The sequence below is a fragment of the Tubulanus polymorphus genome, chromosome 1 (assembly GCF_964204645.1).
Source record: "Tubulanus polymorphus chromosome 1, tnTubPoly1.2, whole genome shotgun sequence".
Lineage (NCBI taxonomy): Eukaryota > Metazoa > Nemertea > Palaeonemertea > Tubulaniformes > Tubulanidae > Tubulanus > Tubulanus polymorphus.
The window spans coordinates 24,520,132-24,535,245 of NC_134025.1; the positions used below are offsets into that span (position 1 = coordinate 24,520,132).

The window sequence follows — 15,114 nt, forward strand, 5'->3', positions numbered from 1 at the left end:
AAATGCCTCTGGTGCCACCGAAGTCACATTACGGTAGAGGAGTCGACTTCACTTCTTAAAAGGGAGACCCGCTGTTCCATATCCGCAAAACAAGAACAAAACAACGTCGACATTGATTATCGAACACGACCAATCTACGCGATACCGGCAGCGAAGCGAATACGACAATTTTCACATCCAAAATATCGCATTTCTTCAACATCATATTCCGCTGACTGTTTATCGTGATCTGAACAATCTGATTTAAACGGCAGGGCCCAGTTGCACAGTCGTGACTTAAGTCTAAAGGTGGTCTTAAATCTTAAGACTGGTCTTAAGTTGTTAGATTGGCTATAGAACTAAGTTGGTCTTAGACTGGTCTTAAGTCTAAGCCACGACTATGCAACTGCCCCCTGGGATTTATATTCAGGGTTCACTCCCACCTCCCTGAGACGTAAGTCCATACACGGATCAAAATGGGCTTCAGCCTGCTCATAATCTGTAGACGATTTCATAATTTCTTCGTGGGTCAAATTTTGAAATTACGAACGACAAAGTGAATGCTGATTCTGAACGATATCATACGTCATTCTTTGCGACCGTTGGTCATAGCATGGATGAGCTATAAACTACTAGTTTATACGTCCATGGTCATAGTCAGTTGGGTGATTCCGTAAAACTTGATCACAAAATGGAAAAGCAAGTACTTCAATCGTATTTCGTGGCCTGATAGAAAACAATTTTTGTAGTATTAGAACGAAAATTCTTAGAAAGTGATATTTTTCCGAAACCTTTTTCAACCGTTTTTCTATCCGCGAACTCTGGTAACAATGGCCAGACTGTAATAAGCTAATGCACGAGGATGAAGATCTCGCCTTTAATATGAACCGGGAGAATCGGCGAAAAACCAAATAATTCTCTTTGATCTGTGGAATACCGGCGCGGTTTTGATATGGCGGATGCCCTCCAAAGGAATTATGAATTTCCGGTGCGTAGATTCAGCATTTCAAAGCAGCTTCGGTCGGCCGAATCTCGCGGGTAAATGATTAAAGTCTTCGGATGTTAAGAGAACATCCTGTCGGTGCACGGGGATAGAGTCGCGTCTAACGACAGCAGATGCGCGTCAGGTTGATCGATTTGATGCAACGGAAGCGGGATGTTTTTCGGACCAAAATGCCAAAATTTTAATGATCATCAGCGCGGTTCATGTTGTTTCCTGGATAGTAATTAGTGCGCTGCATCATACGTATCTATTCAGATCGTGTATTTAGATATCATAGAGCTTTTTTGAAGAATTACTCGCTCAAGATCTGTTATAAACGACTAAAAAGATGTAACGTATTTCCCAAAACGACATATATTTTAACTTAAGCCCTCGATTTTGGCGAGGCAAATCTATCGACGAATAAACACGTATAAATGATTTTTCGGAATCAACAAACAACACTAAGTGATGTCTGGCCATTATGCCGGTTTTGGCTGCTTTCTTCAATCTCAATAATTTCATGTAATAATCTTATAAAACATTTTCTATCGATGAATAATGATTATCAACATTATCATTATTAGAAAATGATTACGAAATTTTCGATGAAGCGTCAAGATTTTCAAAGAGTAACTCTAGATTTTTAAGTTTCTTTGATTAAGTCAATTTAACAAGAAATGTCATCTTTCGTCATGTTTGATATTTTGATATGTGTCCGTGGAGCGCTTTTTTTCTTCGTGAAGTCATTCGGTAATTAAATTCATTTGCAAAACAGACGTATAGCCTGACTTCCTGGCCGTTTGAACCGTTGAAATTTAAGTTGGCTTCGTTTAAAGAAAAAAATGATAATGAATTTCTTTTACATTGTTTTAGAAAGTTTAGTTCATTTAAACTGCTCGTATGATCTCATTAATATTTCCGGAATATTCTAAATGTCTCAAGAATTACTTATTCAACCGTTTTCAGATTTCAAATATATAATAGCGTTACTCCAGTTGAAAACGAACACTCGAAAATTGCTCCCAAACTAAGATAGAAAGGATTTTTGAAGGTACGGTTTTCGGAATATTCTTTCTCGGGGGAACAAAGAAATTCGAGTGGAACAACGGTCGTTTGAAACCGATACTGAAAACGCTTGATTAGGTGCCGACAATAAAGCCACCACGTGCAGACGACACAGGAAGCGGACATTCCCTTTTGGCGACATCAAACACGTTGTAGTTTGTGCGCTTCAGATCAGGAGATTATCGCGTGCAATTAGTCTTATTAAAGATGGAGATTGTAATTATTTTAGCCCGAAGACGCGCAAACGGCAAGCAACAGACAACAAGAGCTATCCTGACATAACGACATTCGATATGCCGACAGTAACGAGGCATTTTGGCCGAGTGTAATTTCAAAGTATACGGTTATGTTCTGGATATCGTCATTTTGATCTTAAAATAGGAATTGTCCTTCTTATCTATTTGATTGATAGATTTAATTTGATTTGGTGTCCTTTACCAGCCCATTACACCTGCCGGGAGCGCTGGATATCATTTGAACTTTAGTGAATGATAATCTGAATAATACGTATATTTCTTCTATCCCTAAAACGGAGCTACACCGAATTCGTAATTTCATAATTAGGGGTGTCCGTGTTTTTTTTTTACAACCGAGAATTAGACACTTGGATGAAATCCTTGTACAAATGGGAATTGAACACCTGAGATTCGTGTTACTGGGGAGATACCATCGTGATAGACCCAATATGCCAAGAAAACTCGTCAGATAAGAAAACATCAACCATTAATTAAGATCATCTTTACAGAATATATTTATTGTTTTTTCTTTCTCAAATTCATCAGTGCCATATACAAGATATGTTCGTATACATAAATGGACGCAAAAGGGTTAATTCTCCATGAATCACACGCGAATAGTGTTGGTTTTTCTCAAATATTTTTTTACAAGGGGGATGATAGTGGTGAAAATACGGACACATGCAAAAACACGCAATGATTCGATATCGGTTAGGAGTTTACAGTTATACATATATATATATATATATATATATATATCAGACTTCAATCCGAAATGCTATTTTAAAAAAGAAGTAGGTGTAAGCTTTTTATGAAGGGAATGTCACAAGTCAATCAACTAGTACTACTTCGGTGTACAAACGATTCACGTGATATTAATTGACAGCATTTACAACAACACACAATAACGTCTAAATCCATTTACATATTTATACTTAGATCAATCATTCAATTAAAATGCATTCGTTTATCTAAAATTATTCACAGTAACAATAAAATCAGCAGCCCCCCAAAATGTTTTTTTTCTCCTTTTCTCATTTCGTTATATTTGTGGCAACGAGTTCTATATATATATATATATACATATATATATATATATATAGAACTCGTTGCCACAAATATAACGAATTCAATTATGATAGCTGCACTTTCACTTTGGGTTAATTGCATTTAAATTCACAACTCATCTATTTCGTTCGTCGGAAATCATAGTTTCAAATCTGCTTATCAGTTTTTAAGTGAAAGAAAGGGTTACGGTAAAAAGCAGAGTAATTTTTTCGACGATGAAGTAGATATGGAATAATTACAATTCGCATCATCTATTTCAATATGGGGCATTCTTAAACAGAAACTAAGAAATTGGAAATATATACCAAGCAGATCTGAAATTTAAAAACCTAACCTAGGAGGTAATATCGGATTTAGCTATTTGTGCAGAAGAAAATTGTGGCAAGTTATGAAATACGTTATACACCGATTATTGCATGGATCCCATGGATGATTCGTGTACGCATTTAAATATATATATATATATCTATCTATACATTGAATAAACATAAATAAAAATCAACAATAATTAATATCAATTTTACAGAATCATCCAGCATTTATCATGCATTTATCATATTCATCATTTCATTTCGCATTTTTAACATTTTTTTTTGTCCCAATAAAATTTCTCCACAGCCGAAACCTAACATAAGAACATAAGTTTATTATGTCTCTACCAATCGCACAAATTAAAACAAGCGTTTTAGGATTTAAATCATGACTGTGGAATTGCTCCACAGGCCGGTTTTATAGACTGGTATTACCTTTTACCAGGGGGCTAACTCAATTCATTATCAATTGAGTTAGCCCCCCGGTTAAAGGTAATACCAGTCTGTGAAACTGGCCCAGAAGTCTTCAACTGAATTCGGATCACAATAGTTTACCAGTCCAGTACTTGTTTCCACACATTCTAAATCATTTGGCCAAGGATAAGTTAGCTTTATCTATTCACGTCAACCAAAGAAACAAATAGAATGCAAGAACTAATATAGACCTGTTAAAAAATCGCTAGTTAGTCCGTTTTTTTTACTTTTAGACAAAATAGAGGCCCCAGGACACCATGCCCACCTCATGAAATGCTTGATAATCCAATATTCAATGCCCATAGGTGAACAAATACCGTAATCAATTTCCTTTAACATACCACAATATTTGCAATTGATTGTGGTCACAAAATATGCCCCCTGGTGAGTCTATACCAGCGGCCATGAATCATAGAACTTGTCTTCCTAATACTGTCAGATGTGTCCTATGACAGTGCTAACTATCTTTATTGGAGCAATTGATTACAAAAACCAAGACAATAAATTTAATTTGGTTGTCGATCGTGTAAAAATTTACTGATCCTTTTTGGGCACAAACGCATTCAAAGGGTGGCCATCTTGTTTCCGATGGATGATGTCAAAGGGTGGCCATCCTGTTTCCAATGGATGATGATGGGTACAAGAGGTTACATATATGCATGGAACAGTTAGATAATTGATCGAGGCCTCTTAACATTATCCCATAAAAACCTCAAAAATGTGTAAAAAATGCTGATTTTTCAGCGAACAACAGTGGCTGCCAGTCAGCCATCTTGATTTTTATCAGGCCAGTTTTTGGGATGCAGGTTTAGGCTGCATGTGTCTCGTGCAGATACATATACCAAATATCAAGACAATCCATTGAAGCATCTTCAAAACTTTCTGAAAATACTGCATTCCATCTACGGTCAGAGGGATGACAGTGAGAAAAGTGATCACAAAGGCCTGCTGAAGCGAAGCCACCAAGTGGACTAAAAAAGACCCTACACGTGACAAAGATGCACACAACAACCATCATATTTAGATTCAGTAACTAGTTCATATTATCAGTAATTCTATCATTATCTATGTACATTTTATTTTCATAACTTTCTCATACAATCATTCTACAATATATATATATATATATATATATATATATGGATCGTATTTACAAATAGTCATTGACACTTGTTACCAGTCACATCGGCATCAAATTCGGAGTTGGAGAAATATGTGTGCAGGGAGTGTGAATTTCTTATAAATTGATATGGGCATTGGTCCACATTCTACCGAGATGGTTGGTGTTTTGAAAGTGCAGGAGACCAAAAAGGAGTTTTTATAAAATTTAAGTTTATTCAGAATGGAATAAAACACATAAATACTAAAACACTGTCATTTCCAAGAGCGATATGATATGATATATTTTCATAGGTAAAATGAATAAGTCCTCTTTATCTAATCATGTATCATATTAGGATAAGGTTCTGTTTTAATAGCTAACTTGACATTTTTGATTACCTAGTTGAACTATTCAATTCTGAAGAATGTTGATTTTCAAAATGGGTGTGTAAACCTTAATAAGCATCAGTCACTTGCCTTGTTTCAAATAGATCATATCCTGTGATATAATTATCACTTCTGTGAAATGATTATCACATTGCAAGGATAAAGCAGAAAATTTCAGGAATTTGTTTATCATTATTACACCCATTATACCCATTATACGCACAAAATTCTAAGAATTCCATAGAATTATCTTGAGTTCGATATTCTAAAACAAAAATACTAAAATGCCCTCTCAAAAGCATCTTAAAGTATTTGAAAAAATAAATCCTATAGATTACGAGGTTTTCTACACAAAAGGTACCCAAGAAAATTCTGAGACTGAAAAATAGTTGATAAAATGTAAAGGGGTTCTTTTCAATGACCGATTTAATAGCTCACATTGTCAACACTCAATATTTTTGTGTGAATATCACTTAAGAAACTAATTTCATGAAAGACAATTTTTCGATTAAATGCTTTATCTGACGTATTTTGGTAAATTTCAAATTGGCGGTTCGTTGAAGTCACCGCTAAAACTAAGAGAGTGCTAATATTGTGATAAATTGGTTTCCCTGTATTCACACACGCACACACACCCATACAGAAGAACCCAGAAGATTTGAAGAGCGCATCACAAAACTAACTAAGGTTTCACTCATTTCACAATCAAGGGTTGATAGTTTGAACTGCCAGTTGGCAGAAATATCGGCAAATTCAATAAGTATAGAAGGCAACTGAGGCAACAATGTGCTCGAATGGCTTCAGAAGCCTTGTCGCCAATTTGATCATACAGGTTGAGGTACTTGCATATTTTTTTGTCAGAACGATGCTAATAGCTCAACAGGAAGCAACAAAGTTCGCTTTGATATGAAACCTATAGATTTGTGACGTTTGACACTTCTGAACTAATGCGCCGAGAAAGGAAAAACTTCGAAGTACTGGTACCTGAAAATCTAGCTTAACGGGCAAAATGAGACCGTGAAAAATTATTCTACCTATCATTACAAATTGTAAATCAAACAATGGTAAGTACATCTAAGGTTTATTGTTTACAACAGGCACCGAAAAAACTGTCAAGTAAATTTAGTAAGAGCTTATGAATTAAAAACCCACTATACACGGAAAATTGAAAGCAAATTTCATTTATCAAAAATCAGATCAAGACACAATGTACACCTGACGATGATCTCTAGTGTGAGTTCAAAACGTTGTATTTGCTTTCGATTTTCTAAATTTTGTATGTAGCATGGTCTTAAACTTCTATTATTCTATTTTCCACATCTGAGTGCACAGGCCCTCTGTCTACTAGTAAGAGCTTTGGTGTGAAACAGAGCGGCTTCACTATAGCTCGATTTACATTGAACATTGAAGTCTACAATAACAAATCCGAGAATTTTAAGTCTAGCAAAAAAATAATAAAATCAACAACAATACCGAACAACAATTTAGATAAACATCATTCAAACTCAATCTATTAACATAAATAGAATGTTTAACAAACTAGCACTAAAGTTATACATCACATTCCACATGCATGCACATAACAAATTAATGGTCTAGCACAAAATATAAACTTCAAGCGTGTTTCACAAAAGGATCTTTTTAGTAATTAGCTGCGAAAAGGCCGATCGTCCCTCTCTGTCAAATAATCTCAATTGACATTGAAGCAAAAAATACATAATACAATCCCATAGTCATAATCAATGATAGTCTTTTTTCTCTCAAAATGTGCATAAACGGAAAAAAAATAAAGAGCAACAGGGCATATTTTGTGATCGATTATCCTGAATGACTATTCATCGGACATAATGACAGTGCTTATGAGGTAAATTTGAATGAAATTCACTTGTAAAGCTACTGAAGGCCTATTACGTTTCAAATTGCGAGAAAAAAGATCTTTCATGCATGATAAGAATGATGAAACGATCTCGTAAATCAGTCGTCAGTTCTATCTACGGTTTTTCGGGGGACTTTCAGGAGGGGAGGCAGATTGAGATGCTTTCACTCCTTTACGACCGGTCCGTAATGACAGCCTACGGGTAAGGGACCTCTCATTTGGTGCGTTAGGAAATTCAAACATGACTTGGTCGGAACCTGAAAAAAAATATGATAAATATTATTCTACGAATACAAGGTGGCTGTAGGTGGTAATTACATCTAAGTATATGAAGATCTCTGAAGAAAAGAGCCCTTTGTGATGTTCCTCACATTCATAACTACCAGTATGGGGTGGGGCCGACCCATACATCGTGTTCGTACATAATTTATTGTGCTCCAGTATGATAAATCAAATGTATGTTAAGCGTATACATAAATACAGAGGGGAGGGGTAGACAATTCTAGAAAATTTCATCTACATAATAAGTACCCTTGAGTAATCAAGCGTAGATGATTTGTTTCATTTTACAGCACCATCATCTCCGCGAGATGCACGCATTTTGGCCGAGACAATGATAGTTCAAAAACGGAGAAGTCACCGCACAACTTTCTGTGTAAAGCGAGCCCGTCAGAGACGTACAAAAGAGCAGGTCAGGTTTCACTTCATTAATCACAACGTAGTGATGCAATTAGGACGAGACATGTCAATTATTCTTATTAACGCCATTGTCGTTGGCATTATCAATGGATAATTTTTCGAGCGCTCTTCAAATACCAATTGATAATAATAGATATGAAAAGTCGAGCTCTTCGGAATCTAAATCAACAACTAGGGCCGGTAAATAGTAATTAGATATGTTTGGTAAATAATGATAAATTATTGGATTTGGTGAATTTTCTCGCATTTTTGTACCACATAACATACTGGGTCAGTTAGCTCAAGAATTGGCTTGAGATAAATACCATCCAGTTCACTGATTAATTCTAACCAACTTTTGAGCAACTGGCCCTGGGTAAATAAGATTTAATATACTGTATTCGAACAATAAGAAACTCTTTTGAATAAATGGAATATACATACATTTTTCTGGTTATATGAGGGATTGCTATTGAAGATTTCTAAGCGTAAGCTTTAGACAAACAAATTCTAATTCGGAAAAAAAAATAATGATACCATATGAAAAGAAAGCAGCCATAAGAATGCCGAATATCATTCGAAAACAGAAACATTTCAACGTGTTTTACTTTTGATACAAATTGAGTAAATTGAAAATTCCAAGAAATTTTCTCTCGATTCTCCTCCCGAAGGTGATACAAAAGTGACAACGAGACTGCTATAACATCGAATTAAGATGTAAAATGAAAAAAAAAAACAACAAGCAATAAGCTAAACAGCAAACAATTGTCGAGTTGAGACCTGGTCTTCTACACATTACCGGAAAAAAAAACACTCAATAAGTGATCTATCTTCATAAAACAAGACATTTTTTTCTGAATCCTTAGAAATAGTATGCAGTTTCCAACCGTTTCATAAGAAAAATTCTCGACAGAATTGAGACTTTTGTAAGCAAAAAAAAATTTTTGACTCGGGAAATTGTCATGTTAACTGTAATGTAGGTAATATTTGAACCGAAAAATCAATGTGAACTCATGTACAGCGGTGTACGTACAACATTAATAAGAGAAAATCTTGTGACAGAAATAAAAATATGAAAATTGGTAACCAGTAAACAAAACATGCATCAACAAATGTGTGTAATATAACATGCATATCGGTGATAGGTCAGAATACACCACATACATTGAAAATACAAAAAGTTCATCATAATTGATTTTTGGCCTTTGTATGAAAGTTGATATTTGTCATCCAGCGATATCGTCAGTTATCAACAACCTATCGTAGTTTTTGAATCAGTAACTAAACCAAACTTCAGCCGCTCGAGGAAATGCAAATGAACTTCAATAATATTTGTTCAGTAAAATTTGGTAGATGCATTCAGCGGTAATGTGGTGCAATTCGTGACCGAACGAAAATGGAAACCGGCGGGCCTCTATTTGTCGAAGCATTGTCGAATTTAGAGATATGACGATGAAGGATGCCCGCTCGTTCGTGTACGTTCAGGTGAACTCAACGAACGGGGGCGACGACGGTGATGACACGAACAATGCTTTGAAAAACGAGGTGCCCGTAATTATAGTAGTAGCAGAATTAGTATACCGTTTCGTTAAAGAGATTCTCCGTTCTCGCGTTTCATACGACGCGATGCAAGCTAGATATTTTGCTTATTAAAGACACGCAAATTGCCGGGCATGTCGAAGGCATTTGCGAGGGTAGAATTATGAAGTCTCCCTGTAAAAACGAAAGAATGTCAGAGTAGTTTCTCGTCTTTAACGACGTATTAAAATTTGAATGAAAACAAAAAAGAATAAAAAATTCCTGCGATTAATCGCTCGAATAAAATTAGATAATAAGTGAATGCGTTAAGATCAGCAAGAAGGATTAGAAAGGATTCAATTCGTCGGTTGTGAGTAAAATTTAACGGCGAAATTCAGTTTGACTTGAGACACAACCCTACAGAACTGGGTCCAGGTAGGCGAATTTATCAAGCATGAAGCTGCGCAGGAAATGAATGACATTTGATTGTTATCTTATGAAACGGGCCACGATTTTTTATGATGAACGAAAAATGTTCTACTAATGCTAGAGTATATCAGTACCTTTGCTGTGTTTACTTGACGGTGAATGTTTATCGCCTTTGCTGTCGTTTTTGCTATGTTCTCCAGACGCCGTCAGGCCGTTGTTATTATTGCTAAAAAATGACGAAGTCTCAGAAAAGGGTGTTCCAGGTAGGATGTTTTCTGCAAATAAAAATCGAGACATTTGACTTGAGATCACTTACAAGTGACGATGGATACAAGGACTGTGACATTAATGCCAAATCAACGGGGTAAAGATGATACCCAGACGAAGCAAGATGAACGCTGATTTTTTATAGCAATTTCAGTGGAATATTCGCACATTTTTTAAACTCCTTTAGAATGTTGGCGTGTTAGATGTTGATGATTACACCATAAATAGCCTTTAGACATACAGGAGCTAAGACTTTCAAACCCTTATAGTGTTGGGAGTAAGATATTCATAATTCATATTCTTATAATTCTTTAGAAAATGTTTTAACATTCAAACAGTTTTACACCTGACGCAGATTGTCGTGATTTGATAATAAAATCTAGGGCGTAAACCGAGCGAATTACATGTAAGGACTGTTGTGACGACTGCGCAAATGTTAGCACGCTTTGCGGGTGTGGTCATCAAATTCTGATATTCAATTTCCTTCTTCATTAATTACAAAGCACTGGCCAGGGTCCGATCTACAGCCCTCTTTAATTACGACGAAATCGTCATGCATTCATGACATGACAAAGTCATACGAATACATGAGGCATGCTTTCGTTACAATAGACTTACATTACTACAAACACATGACTGACAGTTACAGAATGCCGAGAAGTCCGGAAACAAAGACAGATGGATTATCTGTGATGAATTTTGCCATGTATACATATATATTCAAGTTACCGCAAAGTCATTCACAGAAGATGGTTAATAATACTGTCTCAGAAATTTTCTGAACATGCCTAGCGAGTGTTCGGATTTCAAATGTTTGCCGAGAGACGAAGTAATTGTCTTTTTCTCCCTCGACTCGATAATAATGATATCAGCATTTCTATAAATCCAAAAATTTAAAGACGAATCACCGTTAGAGAATTATTCAAACCTGCTATGATATCTGTTCAGATAATCGCATGCTTAAAAGATAAAATTCTAAGATTTAGATTATCTAGATTTAGATTATGCAAATACACGGCCGCATAAAAAGGGTGCACACTCCCTAAAAGTGGCCCTGAAATTTCATGAGAAAATATAAGATGTTAACCTGATCCATCAAGATTCTAGGATTATAAGCTTGGCTTTTCCGAAAATGAGTTGATATTTTCTAATGGAGAGGGGATGCGGGCGCCCTTTGAATCCTGATATGCTCAATTTTGAGGGTCCCACCCTCCCTAAATCAGACCCTAGATCCGCCCCTGAAATGTATTGCAAAATTTTTAATGAATCACCATATCAATTCGAAGGTAAAATGTTGTTTTCGACGCTGTAACTGTGTATGAAAGAGTTTTTTGAAGATCGTGCGAAACTAGTCAGATATATTGATGTACATACCAGGACAAAGCACAGGTGCAAAGACATTCTCGGCGAAATCTTCGAACATCGTCAGTTCTTTATGCTGCGACACTATTGCTTCAAGATATTTGGCCCGCTGTTCATAGCTTCAGTAAACACACGCGTTAAGGAGTAAAACATATATACATACACAAATACATGACGTATCAAACAATGTATATATATTCAAACATTCATTCGAAAAAACTACACGTCAAAAATAAAACGAATAGAGCATCACCCGATAGCGTTGACAGTAAGGTTGTTTGTAAACCTCACGGCACCAACGCAATGACACTAAAGGGTACACGGAGCTGAGTGTTAGCACAAATTCATACGAACTGATGCCCCGGAGAAAAATTCCGTGAGGGTATTTTTCCTCCGATTTACAGGAAATTTTTAATCAAGATTCTTTTCATCGGTCCAAAATGCAAACGGGCTATTCTATCATATACTGTTCATTTGATAAACCATGGACGTATAAATACTAGGATAAAACTATGGACTCTGATAGACCATGGACCCTAAAACAAGATTATTTTTTTATAAATTAATGCTAGGATCAAACCATGCACTCTGGTAGACCATGGACCCTAAAACGAGAGTATTCATGAAAAAACAATGCTTGGATCAAACCATGGACTCTGATAGACCATGGAAACTAAAACGAGAGTTTTTGAGTCCACGGTAAGCGCACCATCTCTTTAAATTAACGTCTGCTTCGCTTGATGACGGAAAGCCCGACTAATCAAGCAACAAGTTCTATTTAGATTTCATCCCGGCCAGATGATCGTATCGCATCGATTTCGGTATCGAATCTGTAACCGAAATAATATCGCCATGAGATCTTTGAAGTCTGTCATTTGAAAAACCAAATGCATTTGACAAAATAACAAGAGCGTCGATTGATAACAACCGCTGATGCTCATATGACATCCACCTCTTCAGGGAGAATGGATGAATTAAGCCTATTGATACGGAGAATATCATCCAGCGCTCACTCGACGCTATAACAAAAGCCGGTGACCAGTTGTGAATATGCAAATCACGCGTCGCCTATAAAAACCCCCGAAATCACGGCTGAGCAAATGTTCGATTCACACAGGGTACGTAGGCCCGGTAAATGACAGCGGTGCGTCACCGATGCTCAGACGACCGCAGACGGCCGGTTTTGGTTTTCGAAAAAAAATCGACTCGCTCTTGAACGGCGGCCATTGTTTTGAGGGTATGACGGCCGGCCAGCGTAAGGATCAATTTACGACGAGATAACAAACTGAAAACGAGAGTCGTTCATGGCACTCGTACGCCGCTTGTTTCTATTGTACCCGCACCGCTTCGAGAATGCTCTCGTGTGCAGATTTTTTAATGATCATTTCTGTGGCGTGATGCACGTTTGAAAAAATGGTTAATGAGAATTTCATGATCATTTGCCAGCATATGGCACCGTTTTCATAATTGCTCACATGCCTTAATCGCCTAAATAAACAATATCTCTGAAGCGGTATAAAGTATCCTTAGCTTATATTAAATGAACAAACAAGGCCTAGTAAAACATGATAGGCGCGAGATTTTGAAGGGTTTTCGATCTAGAAGTTTTTGTCGGACATTTCAAGTGACCAATGGAGCTAAACTGAAAAAAGCGCATTTTTCAGAAACACTTCTTAGAAATGGCACCTAAATTACACAGATGGCACAGCATGTGTACGGCACATAATCTCCAATAAGCAATATATCTCAATTCAACGGCTTAAATCTTATCAGGATCCTATTGGATAACGTTAGACTACAGCCACCTGGTGATATTAAAAACCTTTATTTTATCGCCCAGTGGATTCAATACCCGATACATTCGGGGGGGATGGGGGTGGGGGGAAATAAGGTTAGAATATACGGTTGTTCTTTTAAAGCAGGTAAATATTGTATCTATCTCGCGTCTATTTGCGGATTATAGCCTCGCTCACAATACACCGGAAACTAGGCAATCATCGATGGATAACAAACTGTTTTTATCTCGCGCCGGCGGTCCTGTCACCCCCTCCCCGATCCTCCCCAACTCCCCCCCCCCCCCCGGGTAAGACGAGGTAACTAATACGAGCCGAGTGTTGATAACCGATGACAAATGCTCGTGACATCGTTGATGACCATTAGACCAGTGTTTACGACCGAGCCGCGCGGTACGGCTGGTGCGTATACGCAAAGGTATGACGGTGAATTTGTCACCCCGCATTCCCTTAGTCACGCCGATAAATCACTATAGCTGACACCGATGATAGCCCCGCGACTGTCGTTAATGGTAATGCTTCGATGGCCTTAAGACCATCGGATGTCGGGAAACAGACTTAATGTCGTCGCGTCTGAGATCGCATAAAAACATTGACAACCGTCAGAAGTGGGCACTGTAGACTTTCTCAAGAGCTATACATAGAAAAATCGACATTATCAAAAGACGTAAGGCTTCACAGACAAAATATAGCTTTGAAGGCCATGTAATTGGACATTTTTTTAAAAATAAGATTTGTCCAGCCCCGGACAAATTACCAGACTGCTTGAGAAAAAACGGGGAAGAATTTTGTACTGACTGCTTCACCTTCGGGGGGGGGGGGGGGGAGGGTTTAGAGAAATATATGAACTTTTCTTTCTTTAAAAGAAAGCACATGCGTATTTACTTTGTGGATGAGACATATCCTCCTAAAGCACGTCAAAAACTGTCTGATGCAAATATATATTACAGTGCCGCACATGTATCACGACATTCTTATCCTACTTCCTAATTGATGAAATAAATCTACTCTCGTAGATCGTACCTTGGTAGATCAATTGTTTCAGTGTACTAGAAATGAAGCTATTAGGGCTATGACAGCCAATTTGATGGCAAGATGTATGTATGTTTCAACATGTATGTATGGTAAAAAAATGACAATAAAGGCCAAAATATAGGAAGACAATGAACAAATAAGAATAAATAACAATTGTTATAAGGGGAGAGGAAAATGAGATTTTCATCAACTATAAACATGAAAACCAACTTTCCTACAAGCGGCACAACCTTTTTGTACTCAAACTGGAGCATTTTGTCATAACAGAAAACATACTAGGCATGTGCCAGTTCAATAACCTTAAAATATGACTTACAATTCGCACCTGTTCATTTACACGATACAAATTTTGAAAAACACAAAAAAACATTTTGAAATTTGAGGGCGAAAACTGTTATGTACATATTTTTTCAGCGAGTTCGAGAGGGACACGGGATAGCAGATGGCAGATGGGCAAAACGCTGACAGTAATGACCAGATCTGATTGGCGTATAGTGCCATAGAGTTTCGAAATCAGTTAATCCGTAATCATATTACAATACACCAGAAA

The 15,114-nt window shown here is 37.0% G+C and overlaps 1 protein-coding gene across 1 annotated transcript in view; it reads right to left on the reverse strand.

Moving 5' to 3' along the window:
• Positions 1-3,370: 3,370 nt before the first annotated feature.
• Positions 3,371-15,114, reverse strand: part of LOC141899962 (ral GTPase-activating protein subunit alpha-1-like) — a 34,181-nt gene continuing 22,437 nt past the window's right edge. The window contains exons 43-45 of the mRNA XM_074786610.1: positions 11,749-11,855; positions 10,242-10,382; positions 3,371-7,739 (exon numbers count right to left, since the gene is read on the reverse strand). Of these exons, the coding sequence (XP_074642711.1) occupies positions 7,594-7,739; positions 10,242-10,382; positions 11,749-11,855 (394 nt within the window). The 3' untranslated portion in view covers positions 3,371-7,593. The remainder of the gene's footprint in view (positions 7,740-10,241; positions 10,383-11,748; positions 11,856-15,114) is intronic.